General features: G+C 45.2%; 1 protein-coding gene across 1 annotated transcript in view; it reads left to right on the forward strand.

Moving 5' to 3' along the window:
• whrnb (whirlin b) overlaps positions 1–19,648 on the forward strand; it is a 56,113-nt gene that overhangs the window by 31,568 nt on the left and 4,897 nt on the right. The window contains 8 exon segments of the mRNA XM_069166117.1: positions 3,598–3,851; positions 5,818–5,854; positions 9,118–9,303; positions 10,100–10,291; positions 12,884–12,958; positions 13,588–14,266; positions 14,634–14,809; positions 16,085–16,213. Coding sequence (XP_069022218.1) covers positions 3,598–3,851; positions 5,818–5,854; positions 9,118–9,303; positions 10,100–10,291; positions 12,884–12,958; positions 13,588–14,266; positions 14,634–14,809; positions 16,085–16,213 — 1,728 coding nt within the window.

The following is a 19,648-nucleotide window of genomic DNA, read 5'->3' on the forward strand; positions in this document are numbered from 1 at the left end:
TCCATGTCGCGCTGCAGCCGTCAGCGGGGCCTCGGGGCTCGCCAGATGTCTTCGTGCTGTTCTTGGCCGCCTGGAGACTTTGTCCAGATTTTCTCCGGCAGTTTTAGTTGATAGTTATAAAACTTTCAGAGCCGATCACAGTGTTTAAATTGGATTTATCTACTAATAATAGTCTCTAGGTTATTTCATATTTCTGCTGCTGTTATCAAGTTATCAGCTTCATCTTTCGGGACTGCAAATAAAAATGTTCGTAGTCTCCGGGCCTGAAAAGTGAAGCCAATGCAGAAGTGTCTTTGCAATAATACTGAGGGGCCACCAGGGGGCATCAGGTTCTCTCCTGAAATACAAAGTCAGTGAATGTTTGCCATTAACTCAAACACATCGATGTTTGGGGGCGTGTCTGGTTTGATTGACTGCACCCCAAAAACAGGTCTTCTTGAATCTTCTTTTCTAATGAATGATGGATTATTTTCAGATGGACCTCCAGAAAACTAATAAGAAGGAGTGACTTTAGCTAACAACACCGAGATAACTGATGGACACATTTTATTCACTTTGGATTTGATGAGAGAAGTTGAATGGGAGTCTATGGAGCCGGAGGCTTTTTGGAGCCGACCTCTAGTGGCACTCGCTGGTATTGCAGCTGAAGACACTTCTGCATCAGAACCATTTTTCAGACCCGGAAGCTACGAACTCTTTTATATCCAGTCTGTGTCTTGGACTCACTGATGTTGGTGGTTAAAGGAGACACAAACTGTTGCTGTTAACGTCTTTTCTCTCTGAAACCACCTGGAGGCCCAAAAACTGTCTCTGCTGCTAAAAAAATAACAGTTCAAGTACAGTGCACCTCCACACACACACACACACACACACACACACACACACACACACACACACACACACACACACACAGACACTTCACTTCACACTCAATCAGGACTGATCAATAAAAAGCAACTTGTAAATCATCGGAGGAGGCCGAAGGTGGGAGACGAAGACTCGCAGGGGGACGTCAGGTGTCCCGCTGCCATCTTATCAGAGTAATCCTTCCTAATATTAAACTGATATTTCAGCCAAGATGGAGCCGCTGCGTCCGTTAGTGAAACGTTCTGCACCGAAATGTAAACGAGGTCTCCGTGACGGAGTTTCACCGAAGGTGCATCTGCTCCACATAATCACGTTATCGCGTCGGGGAGGCGAGAGCGAGGGAAGAAGTCAATAAGTAATTTCTTGCCTGCGCTCATCATGTTGCAACACAGCGGCGCTGCTTTCTTTCTGCTGCTTTCAGCACTCTGCCGTGTTTCCCTGCATCCTTCTGCACCCTCAGCCTTTAGAAAGCAGAGAACTCATTACGACCAAACAGAGTCGGCCAAACCGCTAACTGATACGAGACAACAGCTGAATGAGGTTGAATCTAATTTAGCCCGAATAAAGTGTTTCATGTAAATATATATATATATCACATCACACAAGACTAACAAAGGAGGCGACCGTGGAATGAGAACGAGGGGAAACGTGACCTCCAGCAGCAGCTCGTCCGCCGCAGACAGAAATGAACCGCCGCCCGGAGAAGTGATTATTTTATCTGCGTCGTTCCCCCGAAGCCTCCGAAAACCTCATTAAACGAGGCGCTACGAGTCACGAGGAGTTAAAAAAAAACAAAAAAAACTGATGAAGTCATCGTTCTGTGTTCGGATCAGAACTGCAGATTTTAAACATAAAACAGAGTTAAAAAAATGTGAAGGACGAGGGCCAAAGAAATGATCAAATTCCCTGTCAGGAAAAGAGTTTTTAAAACTCCCCGATATTCTTTGTGTGTGTGTGTGTGTGTGTGTGTGTGTGTGTGTGTGTGTGTGTGTGTGTGTGTGTGTGTGTGTGTGTGTGTGTGTGAGCGGTGACCGCTGACGTCTCCTTGTTATGAATAATGCTGATCGCATCGTCTCATCTGTGATATTCTCCTCTGAGGAGGACCAGGACCTCACCTGATTGTCTGGCTGTCTGAAGGAGGATAATTAGCTGTGTGTGTGCGTGCGTGTGTGGTGTGTGTGTGTGTGTGTGTGCGTGCGTGTGTGTGTGTGTGTGTGTGCGTGCGTGTGTGTGCAGCACCCTGCAGCCAGCTCAACGAGTTGGGAAAGTTGGTCCGACCTTGGGATTTTTTTTTTTACATTCCTTGTTTGGTGTCATATCTGTGGCCCGAGGTTATGATGATGAAAAACTAAATAAATAAGATAGTATGAATCACACACACACACACACACACACACACACACACACACACACACACACACACACACACAGGCCGTGTGTGTCGGTCTCTGGGTTGTGGTTCCGGTTCCTTTTCTACAATAACGAAATGACTAGAAATACATTTATTTTGAAGGGAGCTTCCTGTGTGTGTTTAAACCCTCAAAAAGTTTGAGTTGTTTGTTAAAAAAAACAAAAGACTTTTGTAAATTCAGCCTCCCTCCCTCCTCCCCCCTCTACCTGCCACCGAGGGACGACTGATGTCTTCACTATTTATTTATTTCCAAAACTTCACTCCGTATTTTGATGTCAGGAATATTATTTATTTTATTGACATTTTTAGATTTCTTTACCGCTGAGATGTTATTTGACTGTAAACATGAATCCTGCTGCTGCAATATTTTGTCCTATTGAAAATAGAAATCTATTCTCATCCTGTTCTGAATTAAAATGATGATTTAAAAAAACAAGCAAATGAAAACGAGCAGACGAGAGTGTAGATAAAATAATATTTCTACAAATGACTGTAGGACGATGATAAAAATCAAATCTACTCACTATAAGACTTTATTCATTTTAGTTATTAGTTGCATTCACTAACTAAAACCCCGTATACATGTATTTTGTTGCCGTTTTGTTTGAATAATTCAGATTGATTTGTTGTTATTAATATCCTTACTTTAAGCAATTGGAGTAATTGTTGATGCTTTTATTTTGAAGGAGGCCGCACTGAGTTTTTTGCCCTGCGTAGAGATTCGTTCCTTCGGTGCCTCAGTGGGCGTTTGGATTTTGAGCTTTGATTAATTTTTGTTGTTGTTGTTGTTGTTGAGGACAAATCGCCACGACAACCGCTATTTTATGATGAGGTTTTTTGGCAATATATAGTAGACTTTTTAAATAAATATCCTCAAAATAGTCAGAAATGCTGTGAAGACCTGGTTCATCTTCATCTTTCCCGCCTTCGGACTAAACAGGAGTTAAAACTCGAGACGACAAAAGTGCCGAGAACAGCGTCTTCGTCCACCTGTAGGACGCCGCGGCGTCTTAAATTAACATGCAACATGTTCTCATCTCACGAAGGAAACCAGCCAGTTTTCCTTCAGCGTGGTTTGCCCACCCGGAGCCAGCAGGGGGCCGCCGCCCACATCACACCGAGCGATGAGTCAGCGATATTTACACCGAGGCCGCGCTAATGACCGTATGTCTTCGCTGGCTGTGTGGTTTTTTGTTTTTTTTCTTCTCTTCAGATCTGTGGCTGCAGAGAAGATGAGAGGAAGTCTCTGCCGTCTCCGTCTGAGATTTTACGCCGATGTCCCCGTCTGATAATAAAAAAAACAAGTTGTCCGTTGGCAGGTGGGCGACCAGATCCTGGAGGTGAACAACCAGAGCTTCATCACCATCTCCCACGACGAGGCCGTCCACATCCTGAAGACGGGGCGGCAGCTGCAGCTGAAGGTGAAGGACGTCGGCCGGCTGCCTCACGCCCGCACCGCCGTGGACGAGACCAAGTGGATCTGCAGCCGGGCCATCGCCGAGAGCAACGCCACGGCCAACCCCGTCGCCGTCGGCAACCCCGCCGCCGGACACGTCAGCGCCTGCAGCTCCAGGTGAGCGCGCGACGCCGAAGGAGTGTTTTAAGACGTGTTTGTGACTGATGACGTGTGAAAGAAGACCGTCTTCACACTTTTCAGGAAAGTGGAAATTTTATCACAAAAGAGGTCAAAAAAATATTCAATAAATATTATCATAATAATTACAAAACTATGTGACCCCCCCACCCACCCTCACTGCTACCACGGCAACGAAACCCTCCAGAAACCAGGAAAAACCCGGTTAGTTTAACACTAAAACTAAAACTCACTGAAAACCAGCAGCGATGAATTACACAAAACAATAAAAATGCACTTTCAGTAATGGAAAGGACCTTTATGTATTCAGTAAGATTGCGTATTCATTTTAGACATCCTTTAACGACTCACATCCATCAATCGTGTTTTTTTTTTGTTTTTTTTTACCCACTTCAATCTCGACAGTCACGACCCCGCTGACACCGGGGTTGGAGGTGGGCGGGACTTGTCACCTGTCCGTCACAGCACCGACACACAACGACAACCACTGAACCGACACATCGACCGAACACACGAAGCTTCTCCAAACACCGAACACCGGTCATATAGTTATAGTTGTAGTTATAGTTATAGTTATATTTATATTTATAGTTATAGTTATATTTATAGTTATAGTTATATTTATATTTATATTTATAGTTAGCATCATGATACGTAGACACACAAACAGATTGAAGATCATATTTCAGATGTTTCACTTGGTTTGGTGACATTAAAAAAAAAAAAAAAACTGGACCCTTAATACAGATAAAAATAAAACAAATAACTTTCTCTTTCATTTCGATACAAAAGCAAAGAAAATAAATAAATAAAATAGTCTTTCTGTTTGTGTAAACACACCAGGTCAATATTTTCTTGAGTCTCATTAATTCTCTCTTCAAATAAAAGTTTAGTTTCTCACGAAGTTCAGTTCAGTTCAATAGAGTCGTTTTTCTTTACCAGTTATTTATATTTCTGTTAAATCTTACCTGTGATCCAGGTGGACAATCTTCCTCCTCCTCTTCCTCCTCCTCCTCTTCCTCCTCCTGCTCCTCCTGCTCCTCCTCCTCTTCCTCCTCCTCCTCTTCCTCCTCTTCCTCCTGCTCCTCCTCCTGCTCCTCTCAGAAACCTGCAGATTGAACAGTTTCCGGTTCCTTCATCTCTCTGATCGCGATTTTAAATAAACCGGAACACGTCACAGTGACGTCAGAGACCAGTTAAATAACGTCACATTTTAAACGTCTTTTCCTCGCGAACTATGTTCAAAGAAAACAAGACACCCACCGGAGGATATGAAGCACGTCACCTCCCGGTCCTCCGTAACCTCGACGTCAGCAACAGAACACCGGAAACACGTCACCTCCCGGTCCTCCGTAACCTCGACGTCAGCAACAGAACACCGGAAACACGTCACCTCCGTCTGGAACCACTTTAAAGCTGTAAAACATCGTTAGCTTCTCGTTGTAGCGCGCTGAGCTCACCGGCCCGCCGCTTGTTTACTTCCGCCATTATATCGTTCGACCTTTGAACTCCACGGAACTCTCTCGCCGGGCGCTACGCGCCCCCTACTGGCTGCCATCAGAACTGCAGCACCATTTTCTAACGGCGGGGCTCTTTACCGCCACCTACAGGCCTGGAGTGTGGAGGAGAAACAAAATCTAAATTAACCTACATTTTATTCATTATTACTAATATTAATTCTTTTATTTGTACTTTATACTTGTTGCAATCTCTCAGTAATTTTTTCCGGTCCATTACATGTGTAAAGTCAAGGAGGCTGTAAATGCGTAAATGTCTGAGCGCTCCACACTTCGCTGAGCTCGGCTGAGTTTGTTGTGTTTCCGATGTTCTGCGTTCTTACAGGAGACGTGAAGCTGACGGGTTTTCACTTTTCTGAGAACTGGAAGTGAACATTATTAAATATTATTGTCAATAACTATCGTGTTTTGTTGTTGTTTTCTTGCAGACCGTCTTCAGCCAGATCCACACCTGTACTAGGAAAGGTAAGACTCCTACCTTTGATAACTTTGATCACTCCCTCTTTATAGCTCCCCCCCCCCCCCCTGCAGTTTACATTCCCGCTGATAAATATTGTATTTATGTTATTTTACCTAATTCGTGAGCAACCGTTTGGTTTCCAGCTCAGTGACAGTCTCTGCTGTGTTTGTGTCCTCTGATCTCTGCGTGTGTCTCGCTGTGGGGGGCGGAGCTACTCAGAATCAGATCCAACCACTTTAGACTCATCTCCACATAATACAAAAAAAAAAATCCCTGCTACATTATTAACCTGTGACTTCTCATGGACTTTACATCAAGTTGTTTTAATGAAAACTGATTTCTTTGAATCTGTCCTGCTGCTGTCAGTCAAACTGCGGGGGGTGGGGTTGGCGGCGGGAGGGGGGGGGGGGGGCGTTGGCAGATCATCACATTCAGATGTTAAATATTCAGGAAGCAGGCTCACAGGACTGACACACGCTGAGCCGACAGCAGAGCAGATCAGCTGTAATTCATGAGTTTCACATCAAAAAGATCAAAATGAAGCTCAGACATCATCTGTGAGATTTAAAAAAAAAAAATTAAAAAAAGGAGGAAGGCTGTGAAATCCTCGGAGGACTGTGTGGACTAAAGTCTCTGAGGGTGAAAGGAGGGAGCTGATTGGCTGATTAAACTCCTGCAGGACAATGAAACAGATGTAAACACGCTGCAGACACATTCAAGGGACCGCCGTGCATTCTGGTCTATGAGAGCCATGTGGAAACATCCACTCTGTGTGAGCCAATCAAAAGTCTCCAAACCTCAATCGGTTGCTGAGCGTTCAGTTGCCACTACCAGGATGATGCACTCAATACGGTCCCAAAAAATAACCCTGTGTGCCGATATTCATATGACACATATGGGCGGATGTAGATGCAGATGTAGATGTAGATGTAGATGTAGATGCAGATGTAGATGCAGATGTAGATGTAGATGCAGATGCAGATGCAGATGTAGGTGTAGATGCAGATGTAGATGCAGATGTAGATGCAGATGTAGATGCAGATGTAGATGTAGATGCCGTGAGGTCGACTTCCATGAGGATAAAACGCTGTGATGTAACAGTTACGGCAACAATCAGAGCTCTATTACATCCGTTTACGCGCCTCCTCTCCTCTCCTCCCCTCCTCCTCTCCTCCCCTCCTCCTCTTCTCCCCTCCTCCTCCTCCTCCCCGCCTCCCTCTCAGTAAACGATCTCCATTGACGGTGTAAACAGCGAAGCTACACGCTAATATGTGCAGAAAAACTCAACAAAGCCGGCATCAAAGGCTCCGCCGCTATAATTAAACAGCTACTCTTCAGGATGGCGGCGCCCCGGGCGGCCCGGGTCCTAATGAGCTTTGTGATTTAACATCGGATGGGTGGCCGTGTTGATTTAATGTGTGCGCAACAAGCATTTCAACCGCCGGCGGGAACCCGTTAATAAATTAGGTACGGTTGCATGAAGGATGCTGCTGCGAGAGCTAAGGCGGATTCAGAGGTCGTAGTGGCTCGTTAGTGACGTTAATTAAAGCTCCAGCGATGTGATTGGTTTAAAATGTGGCGGCTGATTCGACATAATTCAGAGGAGATCTTTATTCACAATTTCTCTCTCTAAGAATATTTAACGATTACTTTATTCTTCTGATTTATTTGTGAACCTGTCCGAGAAAACGATGTTATCAACACGGTGGATTACCGAGCGGACGATCTCCTCCTGTCTGCTCCGCACTGTGTCGGTGCAGCAGAGGTGGAGGCTCCGCCCCCACAGTGAGACACACAGAGATCAGAGGACAGAAACACATCAGAGACTCTCAACAGTGAGCTGGAAACAAATTAACACAATTCTTTCAAACAAAACTTTCTGAACAACGTCGTGAACGAACTTTCTTCGTTGCCTTTTCTTTGTTAGAGTCTTTTGACTGCAGGACAAACAGATTCCCTCGAGGGTTTAATTTTCTGAAGCCGGAGACGATGTCATACTTTAGCTGACAACATTTAGATGTTCATGATTTGCAAGACAACTTTTGGTGTAAAAAAAAATAATAATTTCAAGAATCTAAACCAAACTTTAAAAAATAACCTTGCAGCATTGTTTTTTTTAAAAACATCCCTGTTGTTTTTTTGTTGTTTTTTTTGGGGGGGGAGGGGGGTGAATCTAGTTTGCCTTTTTCAGGCTGGATTCTCATGAGACTCCTGAATCTCCACGACGACCGTCTGAAGGCTCATCTGCTCGAAAAACCGATCTTTGGGCACAGATGTAGTTCGACGTCCCAGCGGACCGATCCGAAAAAAACATCCACCGACTCCAAATAAAATCAGAATTCAGCTGCAGCTCGAATAGTAAATATTCACGAATGGTAGAAAATAGAAAAATAATATGAATCTCTTGTCCTTCGGTCCCCTTGTTTCTATTGATTAGCACAGATGCCGCGGAGCTTTTGAACGTCTCCTCCGTCGACCGACATGACAGCTGATTAGATTTCTTTGGTAAAAAGAGACGTGACATCGAACAGGAAGCAGACGAGCTGGAGACGTTCCTCTCCGAGTTACTTTAACTCAGACTTCATGCTCTTCAGATGGAGACGTTTCTGTAACCGAGGGTGACACGGTGGCCTTCAGAGACCAATAAAAGCACGTGGATGAAGTATTTCTGAGCTTTAACGTGATCCATTTCCTTCCTTTACGGTGTCAACACACATAAAGCCGGTGGTGTAACGTCACAGCGGCCGACTGAAGGTCAAAATTCAATCTGCAGAAAACCTCTAATAAACAATCGATTTTTCACCCCAGCCTCTCCGGCTGCCTCCGAAACATCTTGGCCTTCAGTTAAATGTGTTTATTTCAACCTGCTCTCCCCTTAATGGCCTTTTATAGTTATTATGTTTTAGGCTTTCAGACTTTCAACATGCAGCCAGCTGTTTATTTGTTTTTTAAGTTATTCGCAGCTGAAACGTTGTGCAGCCACGGAGGCCTCAGTCGATCTGAGAGGAGCTGCTCCCGAGCTGCTTATAGAGATAACAATGATGGGAGTGCTGAAGGCAAAAACAAGTTCTGACTGACTCGCCCTGCAGCTTTGAAGTGATGCTTCTTCCCCGCGTGCGATAAGCTCAGCCGCTACAGTTCAGGATGAGGAGGACGATGAGGAGGAGGAGGAGGAGGAGGAGGGAGGGAGGGGGGGCTGTAGACTCCGATAACTCCATTCGTGTTATCAGTGTGTGACCTCTCCTCTCATTTCCTTTCATGTCTCCAGCCGGCGGGGTACAGATCTGTGGGCCCGCCCGGTGCTCAGGTGTCCCTGGAGCAGCAGGCCTACATGCTGCTGACGGAGCCCGAGAGGCAGACCATGGTGTACTACCTGCAGGAGTACCAGGACAGACACATCGGGGTGGAGCCGCTGGCCATGGCGCTGTTTGAGCTCTTCAACACTCACGCGAAGGTACGGCGACTTGCAGCAGCTGCACGAAACGTGAAATACCCACGCCGGTCCGCCGCAGCAAAACATGAGATAGCCGCGCTCGGTGACGTCTAGGCGTGACAGTTACACGCTTTGGCCTGATGCGATTCCTAGGAAACCGGAACCATCAGCAAAAACACATGGTTAAGGTTTACGAATTCAGGATGTGACAAAGTTGTTCTTTAGTTGTTTACCTTTTTCTAACCCCAACAAGATTCATTTTTCCTGTAAGTCACATGGTTCAAACCAAGCAGAAGGTTTAATTTTTACTAGAAATCGGCACAAGCCAAAGCGTGTAATGGACACACAGCACAACGTGTAACTGTCACGCTTAGGCATCCCCAAGCGTAGCTATCTCACGTTTTGCTGGAGTGGTCGGGGTGTGTCTATTACACGCTCTGGCCTGTAGGGATTTCTAGGAAAATGAATGCATGTTTTTAGCCATGCGACTTACAGGAAAACAAAACCATTAGCAAAAACACATGGTTAGGAAAAATGAACAAATAAAGAACAACTTCCTGGATTGGATGGCAGTCTGTGATTAGAGCGTCTAATCGACACCTTCTTCCTCCTATATGTGACATTTAAGTGCGTGTAAGTTTCCCGCCCACAAATAGACACACCGGTCAACTACAGCAAAACGTGTAACTGTCACGCATGGATGTAGCCAAGCGTAGATATCTCACGTTTTGCTGCGGTGGACAGGCGTGTCTATTTCACGCTTTGCCGTGATTCTGGCTTGGCCGCGCCCCTCATCTCATCTTCCTCGTCCCTCCAGCTGTCCATGCTGTCCGAAGTGAGGAGTCTGGTGGACCCCCAGGATCTGGAGCTGTACGACCGGCTGGTGCTGCACCGTGAGCGGGAGGCCCACCAGGCCTGGCACGGAGGCCTGGGAGTGCTGCTCCCGCAGGGCTCCTGTAACCACGCGGCCCCCGGGATGCTCGACGCCGGACACGCCGCCGTTCCTACGGTAGATACTTCATCTGCAACACCTGATATTGTGACACCCGTTATTACCGTGTCCTTCTACTTTTTGATTTGTTCCACTTTGCCACGTTAACGTGACCTCGTTCAGCACGAACACAAGGTCGCGCTGCACTAATGACCGCCGTCCCAAAAAACACCCATCGAAAATGATTTTTCATGAGCTAAATGTGATTTACAAGCTGTCGGCTGCTTGTTGGTTTCATCAGCAGTTAATAGTCGGCAGCTCTTAATCGTGGCCTGACGTGACTTTATTATCATTAAAGTCTGTTTGCCTTTGAAACAGACGGCCATGAATACAGAGTCAGAACTCAGTTTGTGTTCTCGTCTGTATTCGAACACCAGAAACCAAGAATCGTTGTGTTTGCGTTACCTCAGAAGAAGCAGGTCCTCTTCCACCGAGTCCTGCCATGTTGCTCCACCATGCTTCTACAGGAGCCCAGAAGGGACAACTTCTGGTTGGAAGTTGAGTTGGACGTAGTGGGCGGGGCTTACGCTGGTGGAGGAGACGAGAGTTTTTTTGCTTCAGAGCCAAAAGATATTTTGATTTGCAACCAAAAAGCTTTTTGATTCGTGACCAAAAAGTCTAGTTTCATAAGCAAAAGTCAGAATTCTTTGACCAAAACTATCAAAACAATAAAAGAAAATTTGTTTGCAATGCAAATTATTTTATTCCCAGTTCATATATTTTTACTTACAAACGTAATTTTCGATTGCAGTGAGAAATTTCCTCTTAAAACCATTTTTTTTTGCTGCATAATAAAGACACAAAAATACCTTGATAGAATTCAAGCCTTTCAGTCTTATAGGAGTATTTTATTATCGTGCTTATTATCTGTATTTTTACTTCAGTGAAGGACCAGAATACTTCTTCCTTCTCCGTCATCATCGGTCTTTCGCTCAGCAGCAGCCGGTCGGCCGCTGTGTAGTATTGATGTTTCACTTTGGTCCACATCAATCCACGGAGACCTCATTCTGCCGGGCTTCTGATCCACTTCTGGCAGTCTGACCCCGTTAAAGAGCGAACACGCAGACTTTACTCTGATGTGGTTTTTAGCCCACAGGAGCTGTTAGCACGTTTGTCTTGTCCTGGTTAGCCTCCATTAAAAGCTTGCTGGCGACGGTGTTTTCCGCAGCCCACCATGTGTCTGTGTAATTGGCCGTGCCGACACATTACAACTCCCGCCAATAAAAAAAAAGCTAATTGCATTTAATTGACAGTCACTTAGTTACTCAGTGTGAAACAGCGAGATTCATTGGAGCTACACGGTGTTATGACGCGCCGTTGTCTCAGGAGGTGCATGTTTCTGTGGCTGCGACACATTTACAACAGATAATAGCTGTAATTAACAGATAAAAATGTGGGAGCGCGCCAAGACGAAGGGAAGAGGAAGAGCTGGAGCGATTTACACTGAAGCTTAAAACCTGTTATCTCAAGAGGCAAATAAATGGATGGAGTAAAGGGGGAAAAAAAAAACCTTGTAGGATAATATCTTAAAGTCTGGATGAGTAAATGTTCCCATCAAACTATTTTATGAAATTAAAATTCTATTTTAAAACTAGACTTTATTTGGCAAACTGAGTCATTCTCCCCAGAAATCCTGACATCTGAAAAATGACCATGAAAAAGGACATTTTTGTTTCAATTTCATTTGAAGGGAAATAAAATAAAATATGGACATATTAATGTTTTTTTTTTTTTCATTTAAAATTGTATTGGCCGGTTTCCATTCAGCCTTTTTTCCCAGCAGATCTTTTCCCAGCAGGAAGGAGCACAGGTGTTTCTCATAATATGAACGATGGTTCTGATCCGTCACAGCAAGCCGGCACGAAACCAATCCAGGAGTGAAAATAATCCCTCATTCATTAGAAAAGAAGATTCAACAAGACCTGTTTTTGGGGGCGTGTCTGATTGATTGACAGGCCTGTGGTGCAGTCAGGTTACAGCTATCGGTGGGCGGGACGTAGTATCGTCAGGTTTCCAATCAGATCGGTCAGATCCACCGCTGGCTCCTCCCCCAGCTCGTCCAAATATGGTCACTTCCTGCTCCAAACCGCTCCGAACTAGCAAAGATGGTGACGGACAGAATCTGAACTGGAGGATTCACAACGTTCACAAACCAACGATGACATCACTGATGGTTGATGACATCACTGATAGTTGATGACCTCACTGATGGTTGATGACGTCACCGCTGGTTGGAGTCACTGTTGTACCACATCCTTTGCTTGGGCTGACTTGTATTGAGTTAAATGGTGGACTGACGGGACCCCTCATGCTGTTACTGGACCTCCTGGACCCCCTTGGAGGACCGCCGGGCCCCCTGAAGCCTACTTTGAAAATCACTGCAGTGAAACAATAAAGAGCCTGCAGCCTCGAACGTATCAGCTGTTACAGAAAAAAAGAGAAGAACCCACTTTGTTCTGACTGTCTAAACTTTTTTGCTCTCATTATGTTGTCCTGTGGGGCGAATCTCATCCATCTGGCATCTTCATTAAAGTAGGCTGAAGGAACAAAGTTTTCATGGCAGATTCGGCACCCGCAAGAACGACAACGCTGGTTTTTCCTGTTTTTCAGGCCGACGGCTCCGTTGGTGGCTGGACGGAAAAGGAGCAGGAGGAGAACGCTAACGCTTTGCAGAACATCGCTCTGGTACGTCTCCGTTTTATCTGCCCGAACGACTGCAGATGTGATGCCCCTCAAAGAGAGCTCGTTATTAACGCTGTACGGCGGCTAAAATTGGAAGCTCCCCGGGGGTGACACTAGGAAAGGCCACAAAGTCATTAAAATCAAGAGTTTATTCCCCCTGGGAGCGCGACTCTGCTTGGCAAATTTGGCGGCAGTCTGACCGTGAATTCATTAGATGTCTCATTTGCAACTGTAACTATGGAGCCAGAAGGCGGCCGAGAGATGAGGGAGCTCACGGAGAGTCCACGCCGAGGACGTCTGCGACTCCAGACTGCAGTTTGACTTTCATAGCTAACCGGTGAACAATCAGGATTTATTCTCAGGTGACCTTGAACAGCTCAGTCTTCAATAAATTCACAGAAGAACACTTAAGTGTTCAAGTAGGAGTTAAAATGAAGGTTCAGCATCCTAAATATCAGCCAGGACGTATTAATGCAGATTTACACCGAGCTGTTTCCTAATTTGGTTGAAATGACCCTTTAAATTAAAGATCATTTTTTTAAAAATTCGGTTTTATTTGAATCATTACAGAATATTTTCTATTTACTGCGTGTTTTCTGAAACAGCCCGTCTGCTGTTCTTTTCCCCGACAGAACAGCCTGCAGGCTTCAGCTGAGTCTCCGCCCCCCTTCAGAGCTCCGCCCCTCCAGAGCCGGCCGTCCAGAGAGAGGGAGCTCAGCCGGAAGCCCTCGGCCCGGTTGGTGCAGCCCGGGTCCGGCCTGCTCTTCACCGGCCCGACCCGGCTGCTCCAAGACTGCCTCCACAAGTCGCTCAAGTCCCTCCCCACCGTCCACCAGCCCCCCGCTGGCTCCGCCCACCACACCTCCCTCAACGCGCTCCATCACACCTGCCAGAGCGCCCTCCAGCTCTCCGACTCCGAACACCACAACTACCCGCACTTCGGCCATCACGTGCACCACCACGCCGCCCACCTCAGCCGGCCCACCTCCGGGCACCACACCTGCCCGGGCTTCCTGCACCACCGCGACTCGGTCAAACCCGAGCTGTCCGTGAAGCTCTCCTCCAGGTCCAGCTCCTACGAGAAGTCCTCCATCCTGTCCAGGTCCGCGTCCTCTTCCAAGGCGCCGTCTCCCATGCTGTCCCCTCACCCGACACCCCACCCGTCTCCGTGCCCCTCCCCCTGCCCCTCCCTCATCACACCTGCCGCCCCGCCCTGCAGCCCCGACCGGCCCTGCTCACCTGCCCTCCTGCAGAAAGTCCTGGTGACGGACATGAACCGGCTGTCGGCGGACTCCAGACCACAGCAGAGAGGTACACCGTCTGCGTGAGTGCGTTAGTGTGTTAGTGTGTTGTACAAGGTGCACATATTGTGATTTATAACCAACAACCAGAGACTCTGCCTCTCTGAAAAGCTCTTTTTATACTCAGTCATGTTACTGATCGGTTGCCACGGTAACCTAATTAGTTGCTCGACGTTCCAACAGCTTCTTTTTTTTTTTTTTTTTGCCCTGTTACACAACTTTTCCAGTCTTTTGTTGACCCAACTTTTTTGAAACGTGTTGCTGCCATTAAATTCTAAATGAGCAGATAATACAATTTCAACAGGGTTGAATCAAGTTTCAAGTTTTAATGTTTGTGTATTGCCTGTTTGTACACTAACATGAAAGCGTCCCTCCAGGGGCCACGCTGTCCCAGCTGTCAGACAGCGGACAGACTCTGAGTGAGGACAGCGGGGTGGACATAGCCGAGGCGGGAGGCCTCAGTAAGGACGGCAGCCCTCGACCCAGCAAGAGCCAGCAGGGCCATCTGGAACAGCCGGGGGCCCACGCACCTCCTCCAGGAGCCGCCAGACAAGTGAGGGCTTCTTTCTGTCATAAATAACAGCTAATTCAATTCAGCATGTCGCTCGTAGTGTATTAAGCGACTTCCTTTGTAAACACAGTTATCAGTGTGCGGTTTCAGAGCTCCTCTGCTGCTTTCATTTCATTTTAATCAATTAAGTTTGATAACACAACTGACTTCAAGCAAACAAAAGCGCAGCAGACACGGTGTGATTAATTACACGGCACGGCATCAGGAGACGTGTCATTATGATGGAGTACATCACCACGTGGCAGCAACTCATTCAAATGAACAGATCAAGAAACCAGAGGAAAATTAAGTCTCGACTCATTTGCATACGAGGAGAAAACTGCAGGGAGAAAAATCAATCATCCACACAAGACAAGGATCTGACAATAAAACAAACTCCATTTCAGGGTCTGTGGTTGTAATTTAGAGGCCTGAAGTGACACCAGACCAAAAGAATTTATAAACCGTTACTGTCGTACTTACAAAGGAACAATTTAACATCAGAAAAAGAGTCTCCGTAAGCCAAATGATTCTGAAAGGCAGATGTTTCACACACATGTTCAACCAGACACACAGAAGATCTCTACAATCAGTACAGTTTCAAGGTGGACGCCCAAGATTAGTGTCACACTCACACCATTGAACAAGTCCAAAACCAGTTTAAAACTGGTTCAAAGTAGAACAAATTCTAAAACCAGATTCAAAACCAGAACACAACCACATCTGAAACCAGTTTAACAAAGTCCAAAATCAGTCCTAAACCAAGTCCAAAATCAGTCCTAAACCAAGTCCAAAATCAGTCCTAACCTAAGTCTAAAATCAGTCCATGACTATATAAAGCCGTCTGCATGACTCTGCATGATTAATGGTTAATTAATGGTTCTTCTCACACTAGTATGTGAAGTATAAACCAGCTAGACGGTATGAAAACTAAATGTAATCGAGTTGTTTGTGTGTATCGGATGAATATTCTCCAACAGTGCGAAGCACAAAGGAAAATGGAGGAGCTGCTCTCAGCCAGAGAGGATTAAGAGAAGAAGTGGGAGGCGATGAAACAGATCCAGAAAGATCTTGGAGGAAGATTAAAAACAAGTATTAAAACTGGAACTGCCGGGTTTTGAAGCACAGTCTGCGTTCGGTTTGTTCTTTTTGTCCTCTGAACTTTGCCGGCAGCGGGGGAACTTCCTGTTTTAGCATTTTGACGGCTGAATTTTGCAGAAAGGTTACGATGTCGCAGATCTGATTGTAAAGTTCAACCTTCCCTTTGTGTCCCGGCAGATGGGCTCCCCCGTCCCGGTGCCCACCGCCACCCTGGTACGAGTGGTGAAAAACGCCAACACGCTGGGCATCGCCATAGAGGGAGGAGCCAACACACGCCAACCTTTGCCCCGCATCGTCACCATTCAGGTGAGACAGCGACACAGAAACATCTGGCTGGGTGTCGAACTGCTTTACTAGAAGCTCTAATCTGATCTTTAGCTTGTGTTTGTTTTGTACCGAGAGGAGACGATAACATCAGCTAATCAGTGATCGAGCCGCCGCCTCGGCCTCACCCGCTCTCTTTATGAACACGGCATCCTTGAGGAGTTTTTATGTCCGTGCGGTGATTTCCATTACAAAAGACTCCTTTCACTCGTGTCTGCGAGTGTCAGGACTGTCGGCGGTCGCTATCAGCCAGCGCGCTCGCAGTCATTTCGCAGCCTGTCAAACACGTCGTTCCCTATAATCAGCGTGACATTGCACATGAATTCACGCACATTTAGCCAATTATACGCTGCCATCACATCGAGGGGCTGAAATCTGATGATGCTCAACTTACGCAGTTGCTGTTAAAGAGACGATGAAGCTACTTAATCTTTATCGGTTTATCTCTTTTTTAGAAACCAGCGAGGTTGACAAGGCGTTTTATTTGTAGTGGCTTCAGGGCAGAAAACCTAAAAATACATTCACACAATGCAACATCACTGGAGCATAATCAGAGCTGTTGTCTGCTTTCTTCTTCCTTGCTCCCTACATTACCCACAATGCAACTTGCGACTTTTTGTTAAAAAGGAAAAATGGATGTAGTCTGCAAATGAAACCGTGGTTACAACACGGGAAGTCGTGTGTACACTATTCTTGGTGTTCAAGCGGTTCACTCATAAAAACACAACGTGGACAGCGTCTAGAAGCTAACAGAGGCTAACAAGTTATCACGCTAACGTTGTCATTTTTGGGAAAATATGCTGCAAAAATCAATGAACTTCATCACACAGACGCTGGCAAAGATCCAAAAACCCAGAAAACAAAACAGGGACATAAGAATTAACATTATGAAATAGAAAATGTAAAACTAAAAGCTAACAAGGGGCAGAACAAATACGAATCGGCAACAGAAGAGGAGAAATCAAGAAATCAAGTCGTAAAAACACTGTTGCTAGGCAACGGCAACGTGGACGCTGAAAGATGAGGCCGTCGCAGAATCAACATTTCCCTCAGACGTTCGACTTTTATCTAAGTTACGAAGACAAACGCTACGAGACTAAAATTAGTCATCAAATCTCTTCATTTCATTCCTCCGTCAGAAAGTATTAATCAAATGTCGCCGATGTGTCTCAACGGGATGTTTTGAAGGCCTTCGACGAGTTTTCCTGCTTTAACGAGACCTCGGCCTCGTTACTCGGGGGGGAGCCGCAGATTAGTGAAGGCCGGAAGGGTTTTGGGATTCATTACCTTTTCCACGGAGAACCAGACCTCATCAGCAGCAGCCTCTTCACCCCCCAGCCATGTTTCAGCTGCCTCGGTTGTAATTGAATGTCACAGCAAATAAACATGTCGAGCACAGATGTTTAAATTGAATCCAGTGGATTTGGCTGTTGACCTGTTTGTCTCCAGCGAAGGAAGGAATCAATCGATTAATTTTTTTTCCTCGTGGCTCCGCTCGGCTGCTCTCGCAAGAAGAAAACCAAACGATCGCGTTTGAATGATTTCAGCTGCACAAACACACACAAGCACGTAAACGTCCTCCGGTCCTTCACTTCCGTCAATGACGGTCCAAATCTTTCTAAATGTCAAGTATGAAAGCGGTTCAACAGTTAAAACTCGATGGCTTTCTAAATTTACCTGAAGTGCAACTATGGAGGGAAATGTGGTTTTTAAGTGGGAACATGGGAGGACTGCGACGTGTCAACCGTTCTGACAATTCAAGTATTTTTTAAAGCTGCATTAACTGTTTTTTATTGACAACTTAGAGGAAGTGAAAAACATTTTGCAGCCACGTTTACATCCAGCTGAATATTTGCTTCCATATTCATATTCGCTCAGCTTTTTGTGTCCGTACAACAGCTGCCCAGTAAAATATTTTGGCTCTTTAGCCAACAGGTGAGTTTATGGTTTTACATAAAAACTGTCACCGTTAAACAAGGAAGAGGACACAAACAAAAGTGAGCTCCACTGAAAGACTGAACCAAACAAACAAATAAAAACTCATAGTGCCTAAAAAATGCCCAAAAAAGAGAGAACAGGTATGAGAAAAAAGTCGTACAAGATGCTAATGGTGTGTTCAAATGTCGTCATATTTCCCGTGTACACGAGAAAAATACGTATGAACGGCGCCATCTTGTGGTATTCACGACGTCGGAACTCAAAATTTTCTATCAGCCTTGAGTTGTGACGGTTTTTGCTGACATTTAACAGAAAGGTCAGAGGTCATGTTTGGTTGGATGTTAAGCTAATATATTGTAATTTTAGTCACGCAGAGTTTTTCTTCTTAACTTAGATAGCAGCCCACATCTGACAAAAATGTTATCTTCCCGACGGCCTCATGTTTTCCCTCTGTCTTTGTATTTCCTGTTAGCTTGCTAAACTGTTAGCCTCTGTGGCTTCTAGACACTGTGCACGTTGCTGTTGCCTAGCAACGGTGATTTTCTCGGGAGTTCGTGGTTACAACATCGAAAGTCGCATGGTTACATCGTAAGGACATTGCTGCTAGGCAACAGTAGGGTGGACGATGTGAAGTGACTACAAAATAAAACAGGAAGTGACTACAAAATAAAACAGGAAACATGACAAACAGAAACTCGAGGGCAGATGTGTGACATCATCTGATAAAAATGGAAATTAAAGCAAAACAATGAGTGAAAATAAACATACAAGCTCTCGATGGCCAAAACTACAAAGCTGGTGTCAAGTGTCACATGCCAACATCTTATCTGTTGTTCAGATTAAAAGTATTTTATTTTCTGCAATTTGGTAGCTTCCTACCACAGAAAGGAAAAATATTCCATTTATTTTATATTTTACTTTACCTTTTATTTTCAGCTGTCTGAAGGCTGAACAGCAGGAATTTACATCCTGATATTTCCTTCAAAAAATATCTGCTTAATGTTCCCTGAATGTGTCGAACACCTGCAGGAACCGTCGCACAGTTTGTGCTGAAACAAAGACGCTGCCGCCGACCCGCTTTAACTGCTGAAGCCCGACCTTGACATGATGTTATTAAAGTAATAAAAACACTTCTTTTCAGATGCTGTCAATTCTTCTAACACTTTTCATGCTGAAAATACCGTGGCAAAATATTATTTAGAAGAAATTTGAACAAAGTAAAAGGCTGAATGAAAATCTCGCAGGCAGTCAAACAAGAGGCAGCGGATAGAAGTCTATAAATACTCTGTCCTTAATTATATTCAATAATGTTTCTGTTAGATTATATTATCTGTATGTTTTATCTCCTCAAAAATATCCTGAATATAAATACAATCATAAATACGGCACTAAATTGATATTTTATTATCTTTCGTTAAATAATTTTTTTTGGCCTTATTTAAGAATATTACAAAACCAGAATCAAGTGTAACATTGCGA

Source organism: Embiotoca jacksoni, unplaced genomic scaffold (assembly GCF_022577435.1).
Source record: "Embiotoca jacksoni isolate LCO1_2020_lvr unplaced genomic scaffold, fEmbJac1.0.p SCAF_37, whole genome shotgun sequence".
Lineage (NCBI taxonomy): Eukaryota > Metazoa > Chordata > Actinopteri > Embiotocidae > Embiotoca > Embiotoca jacksoni.